Genomic DNA, 20,861 nt, shown 5'->3' on the forward strand with positions numbered 1-20,861 from the left:
CTCTCTCTCTCTCTCTCTCTCTCTCTCTCTCTCTCTCTCTCTCTCTAGGCCCACATCACCATGTCAACCATCACTACCTGTACGCCCTCTAGGCATCTCAAACTCATCATATACTAAAGCTAGCCCCACCTTCCCAATTTCTTATTTCTGTGGAGGATTCCTCCATGCTCTGCCAGTCATTTAAGGGTGCAGTTTGAGAGTCACCCGCAGCAATTCTGTCTCCCTCATTCTCCACAACCAATCAGTTGCCACATCTTGTTCAATTTGCCCCCTACCACATTACTTATATCTGTCCCTTCTCTCTACTTCAGTCACTGCTCTAGGTCAGGTCCTCCTGCTTCACTAATACAAAGGCATCTGAACTTTCCTCCCTGCCTCTAGTCACTTCCTGTTCTAATCCAGCCTTCATACAGCTGCCAAAAATCAACTAACTAAAGCACAGATCTGATTGTGTCATTTGCTATTGAAGAAGGTTCAAGTCTTCTACTCTTAGGATATAACACAAACTCTTCAGCTCAGCATTTAAAGACCTTCATAGTCTATGTCCAACCTACCTTTATTTCCAGGCTTATTTCACATTATTCCCCTTAAAGCATGTAACATTCTAGGCAAATTGGGCTGTCATTCCTTGAATTCAACATCTCTAGCCTCCGTGCTTTTGAACAGGCTCTGCTGGATGCCTGGGTTGCAGTCCCTTTTCATCTTAGCCTCTGATCATTTGCTTTCTTCAAGACTCAGCTCAGGTGCTATTTTCTAGGGGAATTCTCTCCTGATCACCCTGACTCTCTCCTGGGTAGCTAGATGGCACCATATGCTGGGCCTGGAGTCAAGAAGACCAGAGTTCAAATCCAACTTCACACACTTTCTAGCTGTGTGACCCCAAGCAAGTCATTTAACCGCCTCCTGTCTCACTTTCCTCAACTGTAAAAAGGGGATAATAATAGTATTTACCTCACAGGATTGTTGTGAGGACCAAATGAAATATTTGGAAAGCATTTAGCATAGCACCTGGCTCATAATAGGTGTTTCATAAATGCTTTTTTCCCTTCCCTTCAAATTATCTTGGACTTATTAATATAGGTAAAGTTGGTTACCCACAGTAAAATGTAAAAAAGTTCCTTGAAAACAGGAACTCCTTTTCCTTGAATATTTGTATCCTCAGCATCTAGCATAGTGCTTTGCACACAATAGGCACTTAAAATGCTTGCTGAATTGAAAGACTCAATTCAATAATCACAGAAACTCTTTAAAGTAGATGGGGCAGGTATTATTAGCTCCTCAGATAATGAAACTGAGAGTCTCAGAGGTACGGTAATTTGTCAGGGTTCATATAGCCAATGAATGGGGGTGGGGGGGAGGAGCTGGGCCTTAAAAACAGGTGTCCTCATTACAAGTCCAGGACTCTTTCCTGACATCTTGCTAATTTCTTGTCCTATGTTGAGAAGGGAGAATGGAGCTCAACCTCTGATGACAAAACATACACAGAAGCTAAGGAAAACAGTAAAAGAAGGCTAAAGGTCACTAAAATGGAAGCACAGAAGCAAACTACATTTAAGGGATTAAAGAGAGGATGACAAAAAATTTATCATTTTAAGTCATTTCTTACTAAAAAAAAAGTTATTGTCTATTCCCAACAACATTAAAGACTCTGGCCACAAATGGGCCTGCCTGTGTTCCTATTCTTGCTGTTTTCAAACTGACATTTCTTATGGTCAGCCAAAGACAAGACCCACTTATCGTGTCTGCCTGTGTCCCGTGATAAAATAATAATAAAAGAGTGTCTCTTCCCCCCAAGAAGAGCATGTTCAAAGACCGTGATGACCAGAAGAAACGTTTTCCTGGTTCCGATCATTAAACCATTCACAGGGATGTTCTCCTGTACTTTCAAATGCCCTACTCTCTGATGATCAAAGGATAATTTATAAGGAAATAAATACAAGTTCTTTGTAAGTTTGTTGAATATACATGTATGTGTGTATACACATATATATGTATATAATCTCATTTGATTCTCACAATAATCCTCTGAGGTAGGTCCTATAGTACTCTGCAGACTTTAAGGACTATATAAATGCTAGGTATTAGGATTATTATTTGTTACCTAGGCACATAACACATCCAAGACATACTCAATAAATGACTAGGAAATGTCTAAAATGATTAATTAATGCTTGCATTAAGTATACATCTTGCCTTTTGACTTAAAAAAAGGTACAGGAAGGATAATTTTATTGCTTCTATCCCTATGGATAGTGATTTTGTTGAGCCCAGGATTGTGCAAATTATTGTATTCATGAAGCCTAGAACACCCTAATTTCTAATCATTTACATATTTCAGAGGTCTCCTCCCCATGCATATTTAAAGTAAAAATCTGCATCGGTGGCAGTAAGAATTTACCACGAGTTAAAGCAAACTCTCCATTATGCTTGTCTGGTGAATTTGCAAGCCAAAACTGGTAGTAGAATGAAATACGACTCTGGGATTTTACCCATCAGGGAGGGGAAAAGGGTCAAGGCACAGAGAAAATAATATGCAATCACTTCAAGGTCACAATGCATAAGAACAAACATGTGCTGTTGAATGGAAATATATTTAGATTGCCGATATCAATTGGCATCAGTGTCTGTTGTTATATGAGCCTTGACATCTCAGGTCTCTTGGATGTTTACCCACCCAACTGAGACACCAAGTCCATTGATCTAGAAAGCAATTCAGGCTGTGGTTTTCATTTTTTTGCAAAATTCTTTTGCAAATAACTACTTAAATGAATAATTAAGAAGGCAATTCAAAATAAATATGAGTGTTCTCCTAAACCCTGTTCTCAAGTCATTTTTATGCCTTTAAATTTTAAAGGTAATGATGATCTCACCCATTGCCAAGAAAATGAACACTAATTCTTGGGATAAATAAAGCTCTACAGATTCCTATGGACTGTGTAGACAAAAATGCATCAGGGCTTTGACAAAGCAGAAAGCACAGCGTGTTTCTAGTTCAAACTCTTGAATCATCTTAATGAACAAAGGCATAATGGATACAAGGCTGGACGTGGGAAGCAGGAAGGCCTGGTTTAAACTCCCACTTCAGACATCAGCTACAAGTGCTGGACCCAGGCAAAATAATTTCATTCTCTCAATCATAGTGTCCCAAACTGTACAATAGAGGTGATAATACTAGCACTAAAAAGATTGTTGTAAGGATTCAATGAGGAAATGTGTTCAAGGTATTTGCAAACCTTAAACTGCTATACAAATGTGAATTACTATGTTACTACTATTATCACCACTACTATCACCACAAAGAAGAAATTTGAAAATGAACCATTACAGGAATTTTTCTTTTCTTAATTCTGTATGTTTAGTGACTATACGGTCAGGTTGTCAATTTCAATTTCAAAAAATCAAGGGATACTGACTCCAGAGTGATCACACAGTTGGGTTTTGATTTGTGTGCAATATTGTTGCAGAGTAAGGAAAGAATGAAGACACTCGTGCCTATCTACCCAAACACAGAACATATTCCACTGCAATTAAATCCCGCTAAAGAAAACTGAGGTTTCTTCACTCATTTATTATTACCAAATCAATGTGTATTTTCATGTTCCAAAGCATTACCAATTAACGCACAGAAAAGTCTACCCTGGGTTTTGATTAATCCCACTGAACAGTGGAAGCAGTGCTGAATCATATATAGTAGACTGTTCCCTGCTTTCTTCTGAAGCTATTGGCACTAACTCTTTTGGTCTTCTAAAGCTCTAAATGCTAATTTCGGGAAGATCCAAAACATACTGTAGTTACAGTTTCTTTCTTTTCTTCCCAGAAGGTAAAATGAACATATTTATGTGGGAGGAATTCCTTTTTCTCACAAAGCCAAAATAAAGAAGCTTTTTTTTTTGTTTTTTTTTTTTAAATCCAGGGTAATACACTTGCTGTCATCTACTAATCAAAGAGCTTTTAACCCAGAGTGTAATACATGGGAAGGAACCAAGCTGTATATTCAACTTTCCATCATTTTATTAATAGGTTTAAAAAAAAACATTCCCAAATGAAAACATCAGTGGTAGCTTTTTAAGTACTTTTCCAGTTTTGAAAGGACAATTTATCTCTATGTAGTTGCACAAAAAGGAAAAAGAAATAATGAAACCCCACAGAAGATCCTTAGGGTAGAGGCAACGTTGGAAGGTGTCAATGGATTGTGACTCTCCCTGGTGAAGGGGGTCCTCCCATCAGTGAGATCACAGAGCCAAATATACAACACTCTACCTGCTTGAAGAAGAAGGATGCCAAAAGGCTTGGTCTAGTCCCCAGATCCACCAGTGACTAGCCACAAGACCTTGGGCAAATATACTTCTCTGAAATTCCATTTTCTCAAGGGCAAAAGAGGTGAGCAGTTCTAATGAGATACATACACAGATCAGGTACAGAAATTTGACCCAACAGCTGAAAGTTGTTATTACAAATACCAGAACTTTTCTTCATGTCTAAGGAAAACTATTACTCCTCTCTTTTCTAAATGGCTTGACATGGAAAGTGCTTAACAAACCTTAAAATGCTACATAAATGCTAGCTATCATTGAAAAATCTCCCTTCTTCCTCTTTTTCATCCCATTTGTCCTTTTCTGGGAAGGTGCTGAGAGAGACTGGGTATTGCTCCTTAGTGAAACACCGAGCATTGGCTCCTTAAGCCAAGTGGAATGAGGTCAAGAGAATCCATCAGTTTGGGGGTACACAGTCAATGTGAAGGATTCAATCTCTATTCGACCAAATCCAAAAGAACCATTTCTTCCTCCATGTCAGTTCGAGGACCTGGAGCATGTGCTGTATTGTCATGGCTCTCCAGTCCATTCTGCCAGTGTAGACAAAGCTTAGTTTGGACGAAAACAATGCTAAAGACTCCTCCAGGTTCATTCCAGTGTGAAGCTTTTGGAAAGTGGTTTAGTTGGATTTCAAAAGGCTACAAATATGACAATGAAATCCATAAGTTAGAGAAAATTGAAATTTTCAATTGTTTTCTTTTCAGAAGTTATTCCATTTATTGCCTCCTATTCTCTGAAGTTCCATAAATTACTCCCAAAGAAAGATATTTATTTTTAAATAGCAACACAAAAGAGGCAATTTATGTAACATAAATCCCTCAAGCAACCAGAATATAATTCCCATTTTTATCTAGACAAGTATTTTCAACAAGCGACACTTCATTTATATTAATCAATTTCCCATCATCTCTGTACAGTACGCTTTGCACGCTTTGCAATATGAGCAAAGGCAAGGAGAAGAGCAGAAAAAGCCAGTGATTGTCAGAGCTGGGAGGAGCTGCAGTTGGCACTGCTAAGGTGCCCTCTGCTCAGGTGACTTCGCACTAATGGGCACAGAAACATCTTTGGCTTAGAACATCACAAGTCAACAGTATAGACTGAGAAGTAAAAGCATGCAGCATTTGAAATAAAACCCCGGGCACCTTAACTGCACAGTACTTTGCAAACCCTAAAGAGCTATTGAAACTGTTGGTTGTGACCGAGTTGTCCCTTGCCCAAAGTTTTCCCTAGAGTATCCAAGAAGCTGTAATTCCTAGAGTTTGCTGTTAGATAAATTCATTGTTGAAAAGGAAAGGACTTATGAGTCTGACCTATTAATATTTCTCAAACCAGCAACTGAGATCAAGGCAAGTAAGAGCTTACCAAAAGCCCGAGGGCAGAACAGAATCCAAAAGAATACAACACAACTCCACCTGTTAGTTTTCTTGGGGGTGCTTCCCCTAGATGAGAAAAGTGAGTAGGAGCAGAGATTCCTCAACAGCAGCAGGCATCCGTCTTTGGAAGTTATGCCCCACATCTCCAGACCCAGGCCCAGCCCTCTCTCTCCAGCTGGTGCTGGGCCCCTTACTCGGGTGTAGGTAGTCACAGGTGCAGGAGATCTGTGACATAACACACAACTCAACTCAACAAACATTTATTGAGCACCTACTACATGCTAGGCACAGCACTAGACGCTAGGGATGCAAAGAATAGTCCCTAAGCTCATGGAGATCACACCGAGATCAAAGACAGCCAGAAGCAGATGTCACACTGCATAACTTGGGACATATTTGGAGGGAATGAGTGTGGGGGTGGAAAAATAATCCATCTTCCTCCTCTCTGGAATTGAAAGAATGTGACTCTAATCCCCACGCTGATACATGGTTGGACTCCCTCTATTGGCTACGTCATCAGATACTTCCACTGAACACTGGAGATGCATATGAGACTCACGTCCAATCTTTAGCTATCTGTTATCATCTCTTACCATTCATTCTTCAGTCTGGTTTGGCAGCTTCAGCTCAACCAGACTATTTACTGCCTCCCCTAATCTTAGGCCTTTCTTTCCTGGCACACCTCCTCCACACATCATGCCTTCACTCTGTCCATGAGTTGACCTGACCTCTTCTCCCCTTCAGGACAACTTAGCTCAAAGCTCACTTCCTCCAAGGACTCTCAGATGGTAGCTACCCTGAGCTGTCCTTTATTCTGTACCTCCTTAGCACATATGTATTTCATCTGTGCTAAATATTTATTGTGAATTTCTGTGCAACTGTTCTCAATCACTTTAGCTTGGGAAAAATTCCAATCTGAAGTTTGAGAAAATCAATTCTAAAGTCCTGAAGGACATGGAAACATTATTTATTTCTCTGTGAACCTCCTCTGGATCACATATCATAGGGATACAGGTTTAGAACCGGAAGGGATGCTAGTTCATCCAGCAAGCTAATTTTACATGATGAAACTGGGGCACAGAGAGGCTGAGTCCTTGTCTAAGATCACTAAGGTAGTAAGTGTCAAACATGGAATTTGAATCTAGGTCTGCTGACCTGAAGTCCATTACACTTTCTGCTTCATCATGCTGTTTCTTTCAAGCAGCTAGGTGGTGCACCAGAGAGCGAGGGGGCTGGCGAGCAGTCAGGAAACCTAAGTTCAAATACAGCCTCAAACATTTACAAGTCCCTTAACTTTGATCTGTGTCAGTTTCCTCATTTGTAAGATGGGGAAAATCATGACAACTACCTCTTAGAGTTGTTGTGAGGATAAAATTACACTATATCAATGTTAGCTATTAATATTCTCATTTGCCACATAACCAAATGATTTGTAACTAATGTCACTGTTTTATTCAAATTAAAATGATGGTCATTGACATTTGTGAATGAAATGATGGCATACATAGTGAGCCCTCAGGCTGAGACCACAGTAAAATCAGAGTTAAAGTCAACGCATTTAGCAGGTCAGCCATCAAACATTTCTATTAAGTGTTTATTATTTGCCATGTGCACTGAGGATTCTGAGACAGGCAAAAAAAAGTCCACATGGGGCAAATCTGTAGATAGCGGCAATCTGCTGAATAGGGCCTTAGTTTTATCATCTGAGAAATAAGTTTATAATCTAACATCCCTTCAATTCGACATCTATATTCCTATGATATATATTTGATCTGCAGGAAGTACACAGAGAAATAACTTTCCCATGATCTTCAGGAATTTAGAATTGTTTTTTCTCAAAAGTATACTATCTGCTATCAACATGATAGACACCCAGAACATCTGAAGAAAGCTCCAGAATAATGGTCACAAACAGCTTACCTAAATTGACAACTGCTCTTGAAAGAAATAGGCATAAAGGTAAATGAGACCTTCTTGTGTAAACCACCATTGAAAAGCAAACTGTATGGAATGGAAAACTGTGGTTCCCTACACTGTTTCCTCTTTTTCTGTTATTTGTGTAGAAAGAAATACTTGTATTTATTAGTATTTTTTTAAAAAGAAAAAACTTCACTGAATTTTATCCTACAGCCCTTTGTAGGCATGGTATCATGCATGTAGAAGAAGGTTAATAAATGTCTGTTGAAAGAATTCCATGAGGAACATATATGTATGTTGCAGTGGAAAGAGGGCTGATGGCAGTCAGAGTATGTGTATTTTAATACCAACTCCACTGCTGAGTACTTGGGTGAAGGGGACCAAATGACTTCATAATGTCCCTGGACCTTAGCTCCTCATTCAGTAAAATGGGACTGATTGAGTTAGATTAAGTGACCTCTAAGGTTCCTTTCAGATCCAAACAAATCATCTCTATGGAGTATTATCCATACTCTTGAAGCAGCACTTAAAAAAAATTGGAGGCATCTTCGAGTTTCAGAAAGTTTTCCCAGAGGTGATCTTCCCCTCAGCTCCATACCAGTCATTACCCCTTCCATATCTTCTCATGATATGTACTGACTGCCAATGTCTTTGGGAAATACTGGTATTGGGTAATATTTAGGAAAAACGCTATTGCCAGAGTGCATATCTGCCACCCTGAACAGTTTTTGAAGAGTTTTTATTGACTGGATCCTATTTCAGAACCCAGAAGGCAGATAAGGCAGAAATTAGCCCCATTTCGGAGGCCCAGTGATGCTCAGTGACTTGCCTACTGTAACCCAGGCCTCCCAACTCTCAGATCACTCAGCTATGGTTATTGTTCATGATCCTGGGCAATTCTGGTGAAGTTCATTTGCCAGGGGGCAGATACCTGGGAAAGCTGATAGTTCATCAATAACAATTACTTTCACTCCTGCTTTGTATCTGATTGCTTCCATCCCCATATGGTATAGTTATCTTTGTGGAGAGTCTCTTTATTTAGTTCCCAAAAGCCTGCTCCTAATCAGGTTATTTCCAGGAAAGACTCTTGCTACTGGAATCTCAACAAGAAGATATAGCCTTGGAAATTTTATGAACCAAGGGAAGACTGGACGGAAAGGTCTGCTCAGTTGTGTCATGAGGGACACATTTAAAATATCACAAGAAAATGACTCCTGACCATATTTGTCAATGAAACACACATCATTGTGAACTTTAATATCACAAGAAAAAAATTGTTCTTTTATGTTCTGAACCACCCGTTTTTGAAATATGAACCCAAAAAGGAAATGTCTACTCAGACTAGATTCAGCTCATTCCTCTCACATTCCAAAAGTGCTGAGAAAGAAAATTTGCCCACAGAAACAAAAGCATACCATCAGCTACAGAATGAAATAGATTTGAGTCTGGAGACCTGGATTCAGATCCTGGCTCTGCTTTCCAGCAGCCATATGACCTCAGGGGCTTAGTTGCCTCCTTTCTAAAACGCCAATAGCAATTCTGCACAGACTAATTTATGGGGCCATTGTAGGCATCAAAAGAGAGGCAGCTTGGTGTCAAGGAGAGAGTGCTAAATTGTGAGTTAAGAAGATCAGGGTTTAAACCCCACCTCAAACACTTACCAGCTCTGTGAAAATTAACCTCTCCGAGCCTCAGTTTTCTCATCTATAAAGTGGAGATAACAGCAGCACTTACTTCACAGAGGTGCTACATGTGAGCTAATTATTACTGTTAAATGAGATGACAGATATTATGAAAGTGGCAAATACTATGGAAATATAAAGTCTGCTTGTTATTAGATACTCTGGATGGTTAACTAAAGGAGTGCATTAAAAAAAAAACTAAACTAAGGATTGCTAGTCTTCCATCCAATTAAAAGTAACATATGAAACTGATTTTGAAATTTTATAAACAGTTAGAGAAGTCTTCTCTAAAGCCCTATGCATTTACTATTTTGGCTCAAATTAATATGGTTCTCTATCTACCTGCCCATTTTCTACACTCCTTAATGTAGAATGAGAGCAGGCTTTTTTATGACTGGCCCAGAAAATCCTAAGCTAATCAATATTCCAGCGACAATAGCAAGATATGGAACATACATGACAAAAACTTAACACTCATCTGCATCCTTAATCAGTTCAAATATTTTCCTAGAAGAAAAAGGAAAATAGAAGATTTCTATCTTTTAGTGGGTGGGGACCAAAGGATTAGGAGGAAACTTCTTGTCTTCTCATCTTCCCAGCATGGTCCCTTCTGGTGAAATGCAGCCTATGACTCTTATCCTCTAGACTGAGTCAAAATAGAGGACCTACTGGCTTCATGTTCAAGACATAAAAGAAGTAAAAACTGTTGGTGGCCCATATTTTTAACCTATCTTCCAAAGAAGCCCACAAACTTCTAGGAAGGGTTGTATATTTTTTCTTTCATGCTCAGCTGACTCCATAGCTGCTTTATAGAAAACGTTGTAGGTGAGTGGGGGAAGCTTCCTTATCTGGGTTACTAGACTAATAATAATAGCTAACCTTTCCAGAGAGTTTTAAAGTTCACAAAGTGTTTCATATACTAGGCAATAATTCACTGGAGCCTCACAGTAACCAGGTGAAGTAGATGCTATCATTCTCCTCATTTTATGGAAGAGAAAATTGCCCCTAGGAGAAATGAAATGACTTATTAGCACTTGGTCATCCAGCCAGCAGGTGTTTTGAGACAGGATTGACTAGAGGTCCTTCTGACTCCAAGTCCAGCACTCTAACCACCATGCCCATTGCCTCTCAATGTCTGAATGGGCTCCACATGAACTACGCAAAATAGCTACTGACTGTTTTATGTGGAATTAGCCCATTTGAACAATGAAGGCACTTAAAAACACACACGAGCACATCAAAAATTGGGATTTGAACTGTTTGTTAATCCTGACACTGCCAAAAATTGGCTGAGGATTTCAGGACCCAGATACCATCAGGTGTGAAAGTAAGCCAGTGATGATAACAGCCAAACAGCCAGCATGCGGTATAGAGTGCCCAAGCTCTGTGCGTGCTTCCCACATACCCACTATTACCCAAGGTGACATGTAAGCTCAGAAATAATCCCTATACCTGAGAAAGCAGATGCCAGACTTAAAGAGGAAGCAAAATGCAGAAAATCCAGGCACTTCAAGATACACTCACTTCCTTCATAATGAGCAGATTTGGACATAAGCTATAATAGTGATGTGTGTTTAGAAACTACCAATCAGAAAAGGTCAGAGTTTGCTGTTGTTGCTGATGTTGGGGGCTGAGATTAAAATGTGAGCCCTTACTCGGCGAATCAATATAGTTCAGGAACAACTAGCAGAGCAATACATTAGAAAGTCCCTTCAGGAACATGGAAAGCAAGGTAAGGCTCTCACAGTGATGTCTTAAAGCAGCAGCAACTATCTCCCCATGGATTTCATTGCCTGTATCTATGGAGGGAAAGTAAGGCTGTGAATGAAATAGGTATCTTTCATTGGTCACATGAGGCCCAGCCCACTTTTCCTCTTATTCCCCTCCTCACTTGCTGACATCCTCTCCATCCTTCAAGGCTCATCTCACATGTTACATTATCCATGAAGCCTTTCCTCATCATCCCCCACAGAAAGGTTGCCTTTGAGCTCTGTTAGCTCAGTTTTTCTGTACTGCTCATCTAGCTTCTCCTTTTTGGAGGGTCATTTCATTTTGGAGGGTCATTTTATCTTTCCCAATTAGACTGTAGCAGACCTCATACCTCAGGGCTTAGCACACATTCTTGCAGCTGAGGACGAAGCAGTGGCTGATAGAATTCTGCTATATTTCACTGCTTCATCCTGTCCTAGATTAGAGAGTGACCCAAGGAAGAAATCACCCGGCTCTGGTCCAAATTCCCAAGACATGTGGGATACCCAGCAGAGAGTTAATGTTTTGGATAAAAGTGACAACCGGAATGCTTCGCTTCTTGCTTCTGGTATCGAGTCAAGCCAATGTGCAATAAGTCAGCCTAAGACTATGACTCCTCCTCCTTCTTGGGAAATGGCAACCTGTGGCCTCTGGTCGGACACTTGCTCATGTTTGACATTCTGAACATTTCAATCTGGTAACCCTAAGTCAACTCCCCACTCTGGCCTCCATTCTAAAAAGACTGTGACCAAAGAAAGAGATGGTTCTTTGGCTTATGTGAACAAGCTCAGTTTTTCTGATGGCATCTACTTCCCTATGCTTAGAAGATGCCTTCCAACTATGGAAGGCGTAGGATCTGTGATCCAGATATCATCTTCCAAGTCTCAAGGGATACTAGGGACCCCGTGACCACTTGCTCTTTTATTGTTTGCCACAAGGGCACAGTATCCAGCATACAGACCCAGTACAATTCCACTGGTTTTGGAATCAAAGGGTCTAGGTTCTGCTCCCTAGCCCCTTAGTTTCCTCTTCTGTAATATGAAGGCATTAGACCAGTCAATCTCTAAAGTCTCTTATAGTTGCATATCCTAGTAGAGGCCATAAAGTTGTTTCACTCCCACACATCCATGGAAACAAATGTGACAATAGAGCCAACGTCTACAATCAGAGTGAAGGAGTTGTGAGTGTCACTGGTGTGTAGTCATTTCTGATTAAGTTGAAATTAAACCAGTTAGCTATAGCCTTGAATTGAGTGATGCTTTCCCACCAAATGTACTGTAAATAAAATTCACGATGCACTCCAACAGAGAACCTCAGACTATACGTTCTGTTTGTGAATGGAAAGACATCCTTTCATTGGGCAGAACCCCATGCATCATCTCTGTGGAGCTCCCTGGGCACATCCATTATCCACAAAGCCATTTAATGACATTCTAGGCAGTCTGTGGCAAAAGGAATAGAGTTTACTATTTACTTCCTAATAAATAAAGTTAATTACACTCATATGATTCACGACTCAGGATATAAAGCAAAGCAGCTACAGCCACAAATGGGAATACTCATTTTTCATCTGGGTGACAAAGCTAGTCATGAAAAAGCTCAAGCCAAATCCCTGTGTTCACATCAGGTTCATTTAAATGATAAGAGCAGGAAGCAGTTTTGAAGGAAATGAATAAGCCAATCCCAAGGCAAATGAACTTTGAGGAGAGGGCATGCCATATTATTGTTGCACTTTAGAGAGCTCACTAACCTGACCATTACTTTAATAGATAGGGCAACTCAAGCCATGCATTTGCCTTTCTATCGCTGGTGCTTTTGTGAAAATGTAATTATTTACTTGCCAAACAATCCCAGTGACAGATTGGACCAAAGTATATAAGCTGTCTACACCAGCAGATTTTTATCCTAAGGTAAAAATAAACAGAAACATCTGTAATGTAATCACGTACAAAGCTACATTTATTAACAAATGCATTTTCTAATAAAACACCATCTGCAAGCAACCCTGTACTTCCACTTGATATAAATAGGTCTTTTACTGTTTTCAGATGCAGTTCCCAGAAAATTATTCCAAGCCCAACTGCAAAACACATCAGTCTTTGTTGCTGTCTGGAATGGTAATAAATACGGTAACATCAAGTTTTAAAATAGTCCGACAAAATGATTGGTTCAAAGAAAATACTCTTAATTGAAAAGTTGACCTTTCACAATAAAATCGGCTAAAACTCAATCATTCTTATTCCTAATGTGAAAATGCTAAGAAGTTATGGAATGTCCTGGAAACAGCAAACACCTGTAACTGCGCCCCCTCCCCCCCTCCATCTTTCAATGACAGTTTGGGATCTTGTAACTCAGATACCTGCTTATCAGTAGATTTTCTGATAGACTTTGCTGAAGAGGGATTCAAACAAAAAAAAAATCATGCTATGAATGTAGATACCAGGCTCCTCTCACCAGAGTTTGACATTTTCAAGCAAGGGAAAAAAATTGGAGTGTTTCATCAATAAATGCTTCTGCACAATCCCTCAAAAGAACACTCCATTTTTACCATGGAACTGGAGACAGCTAGACTAACCAGTCCCAATGCTTGGAACTCTTGGTGCCGGGACCTAGTACTGAATTTAAGTGCTATTGAAAAATGCATCAAGATTTAATGGGGTGAATTTTTCAGAGTCTTGGTTAGAGTTTTAGCCACATAAATTCCATTAGGCACAAGACTGCATAACACTCCACCCTGTCTATGTTTATGCCCACACTTCTACCTACATTTTGAGCTCTTCCTTTGTTTGGCCACCTTATACCTTATTTCCTTTCCTTTTCATCACAGTGTTGGTTCACATTATTCTCTAAAACCTAGAAACTCCTCCATTTCAGAGTACTAAAGCTCTCTTTTGTCCCCTCCCTTCTAAAACCTTACTTACCTAGCATGGCCACCCACTCCTCCCCTCCCCCAACCCCTGCTTTCTTGATTTTGTCTTTCATCAATTTCTTATTAAGCCTTTATTCCACATGAACCATTTTCCACAAGAGGATGTTCTAGAGACAACATCCATTCCTCAGACAGGGGCCTTTTTTTCTTACGTATTTTACCTCATAGCCATCCTCTGCTCCTTGGCTAACCATCATGAAAGATGACTTTGCTGAAGCACTGCTTTAAAAGCAGACCTCACATCGGTAGCAACTCAGTTCCTCCCAATGACAGCCTCCAGCCAAAGTATGAAGGAATTTTCAAATCTAGGTCAGGCCTAGTGTTATTAAGGTTTTGTTTATTTTTGCTGCTTTCTGAAATACTATTAAAGGGAAGTGATTCAATGCGACTCAACTGTTGAAATAGGCCTAGGCCCAAATACCTATTTGGGTTCCTGGGTTCTCCAGGAGAGCCCTTTTGTGGCAGTGCCATTTCCTGACTGGTCCTGAGTGGCTGGCATGAACAGAAGAAGTTGATGACAAATGCTACCAAAGGAAAGGGAGAGGACAAGAGTTGAATTTACATCCCAACCCACTACAGAGTGTTCCTCTTCAAAGTCATACCTTTAAAAGAAAAGTTCCAGGACTGAAATCCCATAAAATATTGTACATTATCCATTGAGATTTATCTACAAACATACAAAATTCTATAGAATACCATTCTGATTAGTCAGATTTACAGTCAAATTATGGGAAAATAGTTAAAGTTGAATTTATTTTTCAAAAAATTCATTTCACCTTATGATACAGATAATACAAACAAGTATCTATGAAAAACTGTTACAAAAAGTAGAAAGTCTTCAGAAAGGAAAATATATGAAAAACAAACATTTAGAATACATCATAAACAGCCCAGTCCTCCCTTTTGGTTTTGGTGGATCTATCCTCTGAAATCATCATTATCTTCCGGGTAGGACTCAAAAAAAAGAGTTGAAATGTAGAACCAGAGAAATCTTTAGGGTGGTTGTCAGCTTGGTTGTAAGATAGAATGATACTTAGAGATCATCCAAGCTTAACACTGTCATTTTCCTGATGGGGAAACTGAGGACCAGAGAGAGTCAGTAACTTGTCCAAGGACACTATACTCGATAATGGTAGATAGAGTAGGGATAAGAGCCTTGTCTATCAAGCAGCCTATAAAATCCCAGGAATTTTGGAAATTCCAACAATTCCAATACCTCATACTGATTCTTATTTAGGGAAAAAAATAATGGTGATGTCATCTCTGATGGATCCTGTTGCTTCCAATCAAACACTTAGAGCTGGCAACACAGACAAGTGTACAGGGTAGTCTCTTATGAGGTATATGTGAGAGGTACTAGGAAAGACCACTCTTCCACAAAAAATCATCTCCTTGCCACCTGCAGGTACCACAGTACCTGAAACCCCACCATTAGCTCGTTGTTCCCTTAGGCTAAGTATTGACTTCCCCAGGCTTGTCTTTTAGCATGCAATGCTTCCCAGAGGAGGTAACTCCTGGAGTCCCTACCACTTCAGTCTGAATTCATTTATCGGCTCATTTTCTTTTCTGCTAGGATAAGCCAACATGCCTTGAGAGGACAGGGCTGTCTCAATAAATGTCACCAGTTTGTCTAGAAAGAACCAGGCAAGCATTGGGGATATTAAAGATTCTTAAAATATGCCTTCACCTTCTGGCTCCGGTAATTCATTCTTTCACATAGTGGCATCTTTATGTCTAGGCTACATTCTTATCTAGCGAAGACCTGCTGTCAATTATAAATTAGCCATGACCTTTCTTCCTTTCATGTATAAACTAAGATTACTAATCTGCAATGTACTTAAAAATACTAAAAGTATATTTCTTGGGGGAAAAATGTGTAATTCAGATTTTTCATCCTTTCAGACTGGCCTTCCCTCCTGTAACTCCAAAATAGTGAAACTGGACTGTATCTGGTGACCTGGGATCAGTGAGGAACAATACAGCTCAGTGTGGCGGCTCGAAGGCTGGCCTTGGAGTCAGGGAGCCTTGAGTTCTAGTTCAGCCTCTTCCACAAACTAGCTGTGTGAGCCTGGGCAAGTTATTGAAGCTCTCAGTGGCCCAGACAATTCCCTAAGAGCATATGTTACAGACAAGCTCTTGATCTGCATCGGTGGAAGGAGTTTCCACAGCAGAAGCTCCCTACGCCCATGAAATCACACGTCCAGACCAAAAAAAAAAATTAGTCATGAAGTTTAACCCTTTCGCTAAAGAAATTTAACCCTTCCACTGAAGAGAAAGGGTTAAACTGGGACGTTGAAGCTTCTCGTGTATCTTTTGCTCTACAAGTTAAATGAGAACTGACTGTAAACACAGTCAACTAAAAAAAATGCAGAATTGTAAAAAATTACTTACTTCACTTGGCTGAGGGATGGTGAGCTTTGGGAGTTTAGTCTTTGAAGTGGTTGCACTAGGTTTTCCCTCCAGCAGTGTCCCAAATGTTTGACTTGAATATCCACTCTCAATTTCAAGCATCGGCTTCAGTGTGGGGGAGAAGTCTGGTAGTTGCTCCTGACCATCCATGGGCCTCACGTAAGCAGTAGGCTTCTGCTGAACCATACTTGTTTTGCAGTAAAGGCCTTGTGGGAAATTTTGAATTGCAAGACTACTGGCTGCAGAGAGTAAAGATGTGGAAGGGAGCGGAGAAAAAGGCCCATTTGCTAAAAATTCAAAATCTATTGGGGACGGGCACTGAATGCTCTCTTTATAAGAAGGGTCTCCACCATTGGACTTTGAATGACTAAGTCTTCTTGAATGAGATGATGCTGTTGCTGCTGTGCTGGCATCCTCCATTCCTCCATTTTGGGGTTGTTCACTTGGACCGCTGAACAGGTCTTCAAATCTACCTTGAGGCTGATCATGGGAAGAGCTGTGTTTCATTCGACTTGGCTGACCAGTAGACTGGCTTGCCTGGGTAATGGTGGAACTGTGACTAGCCCGTGGCCAATCGGCTCTTGCTTTTCTGATGTTCTGGTGACTGTGTAATACACTTGAACTCAAGGTCACCGAAGTTGGGGGAGGCATTGATGTCGATGCGTGGCTACCACCCTGATGAGGTGCAATCATCCGATTTCTTTGTTCAGGAAAAAAGCTTGGTTCGTTTTTTTCAGTGGGAGTCTGGGGTACAGAATTCTTGGGGATTCCCACTAGTTGGCTCTGATTGGAATGATTGGTTAATAAGTCCTTCATTTCATCATAGTTTCCCAGCGTGTTCTGGACTCGGCTGGCAAGTGCATCACCTTTGTTTGTCTAAAGTAACAAAAAGATGGGGGTGAGAAAGGAGAGAAAGAATCAATAGGTTTGTGCTTAATAATGCTAATGATTCAAACAGATGCCCCCAAACGACTAGCAATTAGGGTAAGTTCAAATGGTCATACAACTTCAAAGTTTTCACAGGTAAGAAAAGAAACAAGTATTCAAAATGACCTCATAAAATCAACTAGAATGATTAACATTTGTGTACTTCAGGTGTTTTAGTTGAAAGCTAATTTTACATTATGCCACTTCTATGATTTTTATGTGAAAATCATTTAGTTTTATGTCAATGAGCATGAGCAGAGTTGTGACATTTGGTATCTAGATCAAAAGTAATGCATAACTCTGACCAATCAATCAAGTGACTGGCAATGGAACATTTTTCTTCTGTATGTTCTTAACTATTGCCTTCCCAACCTACACTGTCATGTAAAATGTTTAGCCCACTAAAAAGAGAAAGTGGCACTTCTACTGTACTAGAGTAGATGAGGATGCAAGGGTTGAAAACATATCATCTACTAATAAAATGTTAAGAGTCAATTTAAGATTAAAGAGAAATCCATTTTTTTAAATTAAAAGAACCACAAAAATGCACAGAACCTTTAGGTTCTGGGAGTATCAACGTTTTCAGAATGGTGATTCCCATTTACTTGCTCTGAAATGGCAGCAATTATTCAGCAAACAATGCCTCAAACAACACTATTGTCTTTTCAACAGCCTGTAGCAAAATGTCATCAACTAAACTGTTGCTTAACAAAGCAAAGGCAAGGATTATGTTTCTAAAAGTCCTGCTGCTTTAAATTTTTTTGAAGTAGTTGTGATGTATTAACATTGCTCCATCAGCACTCTGACATCTCTTTTTCTCTTCTTCAATCTCTCCTTATTCAGTGGCTTCCAGCCTACCACCATACACAGCAAGCTTTCTCTCACTTGACCATACCATTTCCTCAAGCTGTTGAGCTACATCTCTCTTCCTTTTCACAGCCACACTCCTAGAAAGAGTCTCAATTACACTTGCTGTCTATATGATTTCACCTCCCAAACCTTTGTAACCTGGCTTCTAACCCCACCAAGGAACTGAAAGAGTTCACTCCAAGGTTATCCATAATCAATTACCCTCTAAGTCCAATGGCCTTTTCCCAGTCCTTACTCTACTTGACCTCTCTGCAGTTTTTGCCACTGTCAACCATCAACTCCTCCTGAATACTCTCTTCTTCCTTAGCTCCAGGACACTACTCTCTTGGTCTTCTTCCTACCTATCTGAACACTCTTTATGAGTCTCCCTTGCTGGATAATCATCACTTTAGCCGCTAATTACTGGCATCCCCCAAGACTATGCGGTGGGCTCCTCTTCTTTTTATGCTATCTCTAGGAGATCAACTCCCAAGGATTCAATCATCTCTAAACAACCAACTTCCAAATCCATGTATCAAGCACTGAACCCTCTCATGAACTCCAACATCACTCTCTGTCACTGATATCTCCATCCAGATATCCTATAGTTATCTCAAACTAAGCATGTCTAAAACAAAACTCATTATATTTTCTCCAAAACCAAACTCTCTTCCAAACTTTCCCTTTTCTATCGAGGATACTACTATAATTCTAGTCACACAGCTTAATAATCTCAGTGTCATCCCTGACTTTTTCCTTTCCCTCCCCCATATATATTGGGTTGCCAAGTCTTATTGATTCTACCTCCACAACATCTTTTGCAGCATCTCCCTTAGCTCTACTCCTATGGCCTTATCATAGCTCATCTGGACTATTGAAATATTATCCTAATTGGTATTCCTCTCCCCTCTGCAATCCATCATTTGCAGAGATGCCAAAAACACAGATGTAATCATGTCATCCCACCATACCTACCCTTACCTTCCCCACAAAAGAACAAGGCTACAGTGGAAACATACACTTTTCAGTCTGGCAACGAAAGCCCTCCTCAATTTACTTCCCATTTACCTTTATAGTCTTATGTCATATTATTCCCATTCACACACTCTATGTTCCTAAGTTGCTAGCTGTCCTTGTATACAACATGCAGTCTGTGCAAAAGCTCTCCCCCATGTCTGGAAGATATTCCCTTCCATGCCTCCACTCACAGAATCCCTGGCTTCCTTCAAAGCATATTTCAGGCATTAAACTCTACTGGAGACCTTTCTTGGGCCTCATAATTGTTAGTATTGTCTCCTTCCTGATACAATTTTGGATTATTTTGTATACTTAATATTTACTTACTTGTTCACCTGCTGTATCCCCCCAGGAGCATGCAAGCTCCTTGAAGCTAGAGATTGTTTCATTTTGGTCTTTGTTTCCCCAGGACCTAGTATTGGGCCTGGCATAAAGTGGGCACTTGATAAGTGGTTGTTGAATTGAACTAGGTCCAATCTGTGAGTGATGGCATGTATGGAGGAGATCATTGATTGGGAGTAGGGAGAAGACATATGGCCATGGAAAATAGGCAAAACTAAGTATCTCACAAGGGGGAAAAAAGAAGCCTTGGTCTTAGTAACCATTTTGATACTGGATTTGAAGTCAGATGACCTGGGTTTGAATCTCAGTTCTACTATTAACTAGCTATGTAACCTTGGGTAAGTCACAAACTCCCTGAGCCTTTGGTTGAAAGAATGATAATATGACAAAGAATGATAAAAAAACATATTTCTATGACCTATATCACAGGCTTGGAGTGAGTATCAAATGAGATGATTCCCATAAGGTAAGATGTATCAAACTACCACAAGGTGCTAAATACTACCTTCATAGGTTGAGAGAGTTAATATATTTCCAGAGAAGTATCTGAAGTATCAAGAGAAATGCTTCAGATATTTCAGGTATTAAGCAAAAATAACTAAATCTGTATGCTTAAGTTTCTATTTTTGAGTAAAATGCTTTTTTACTCTATCTTTCACTATAACTTATATATTACAAGTAAATTACAAAATTCTAGCTTGATTCTGTTTTGGTCCAGATCTGTGATTCTGTCAGTGTAGAGAACTGCCAGTGTAGAAACTCCCTTTACTGATACAGACTCATAGTCTTAGAGAGTTAGATAACTTGAGCAGTAAGAAGTTAAATAACTTGCCTATGGTTACACAGATAATATATATCAGAATCAGGACTTGAGTTCAAGTTTCTCTGATTATAAGATTACCCCCTCTATCTGTTATGCCACATTGGTGCTCCCATTTTGCTTATTCATAGGAAATGCATCTTTTATAACATTCACATTAAAGGTTATGATTAAAAAGTTAACTTTCAGGATTTTCCTTAATAAAATAATTGCTGATTCTCAGGAGGAGTTTTGCATGATATATTTAGGAGGTAGAGTTAACTAGAAATCATTTTTATTCATCGAGAGTCTTTAGTTTGATAATTTCTTTTTCTGTAGCAGAAATTATATTCTGATCCAAGAACAAACAAGAGTTACACAACGAACCTCCTGGGTGGGAGCCAAAGCCAAACTCTAGTCAACTACCCAACTGAAAACAAGAAGACTTCATGGTGCTAAGGGCAAGAATGATGATGCAAGTGTTCAAAACTCTTAGATGGTTGCTGCTTTTGTCTAAAATTGATCACCATCTAAAAATATCCATGCTGAGGAGGG

General features: G+C 39.8%; 1 protein-coding gene across 6 annotated transcripts in view; it reads right to left on the reverse strand.

Moving 5' to 3' along the window:
• Positions 1-20,861, reverse strand: part of AFF2 (AF4/FMR2 family member 2) — a 512,420-nt gene that overhangs the window by 275,961 nt on the left and 215,598 nt on the right. For all 6 annotated transcript variants that reach the window (XM_027847190.1, XM_027847189.1, XM_027847188.1 and 3 more), the window contains exon 3: positions 16,355-17,248. In XM_027847190.1, coding sequence (XP_027702991.1) covers positions 16,355-17,248 — 894 coding nt within the window. The remainder of the gene's footprint in view (positions 1-16,354; positions 17,249-20,861) is intronic.

This window comes from Vombatus ursinus, unplaced genomic scaffold (assembly GCF_900497805.2).
Source record: "Vombatus ursinus unplaced genomic scaffold, bare-nosed wombat genome assembly UNPS02015358.1, whole genome shotgun sequence".
NCBI classification, from domain to species: Eukaryota; Metazoa; Chordata; class Mammalia; order Diprotodontia; family Vombatidae; genus Vombatus; species Vombatus ursinus.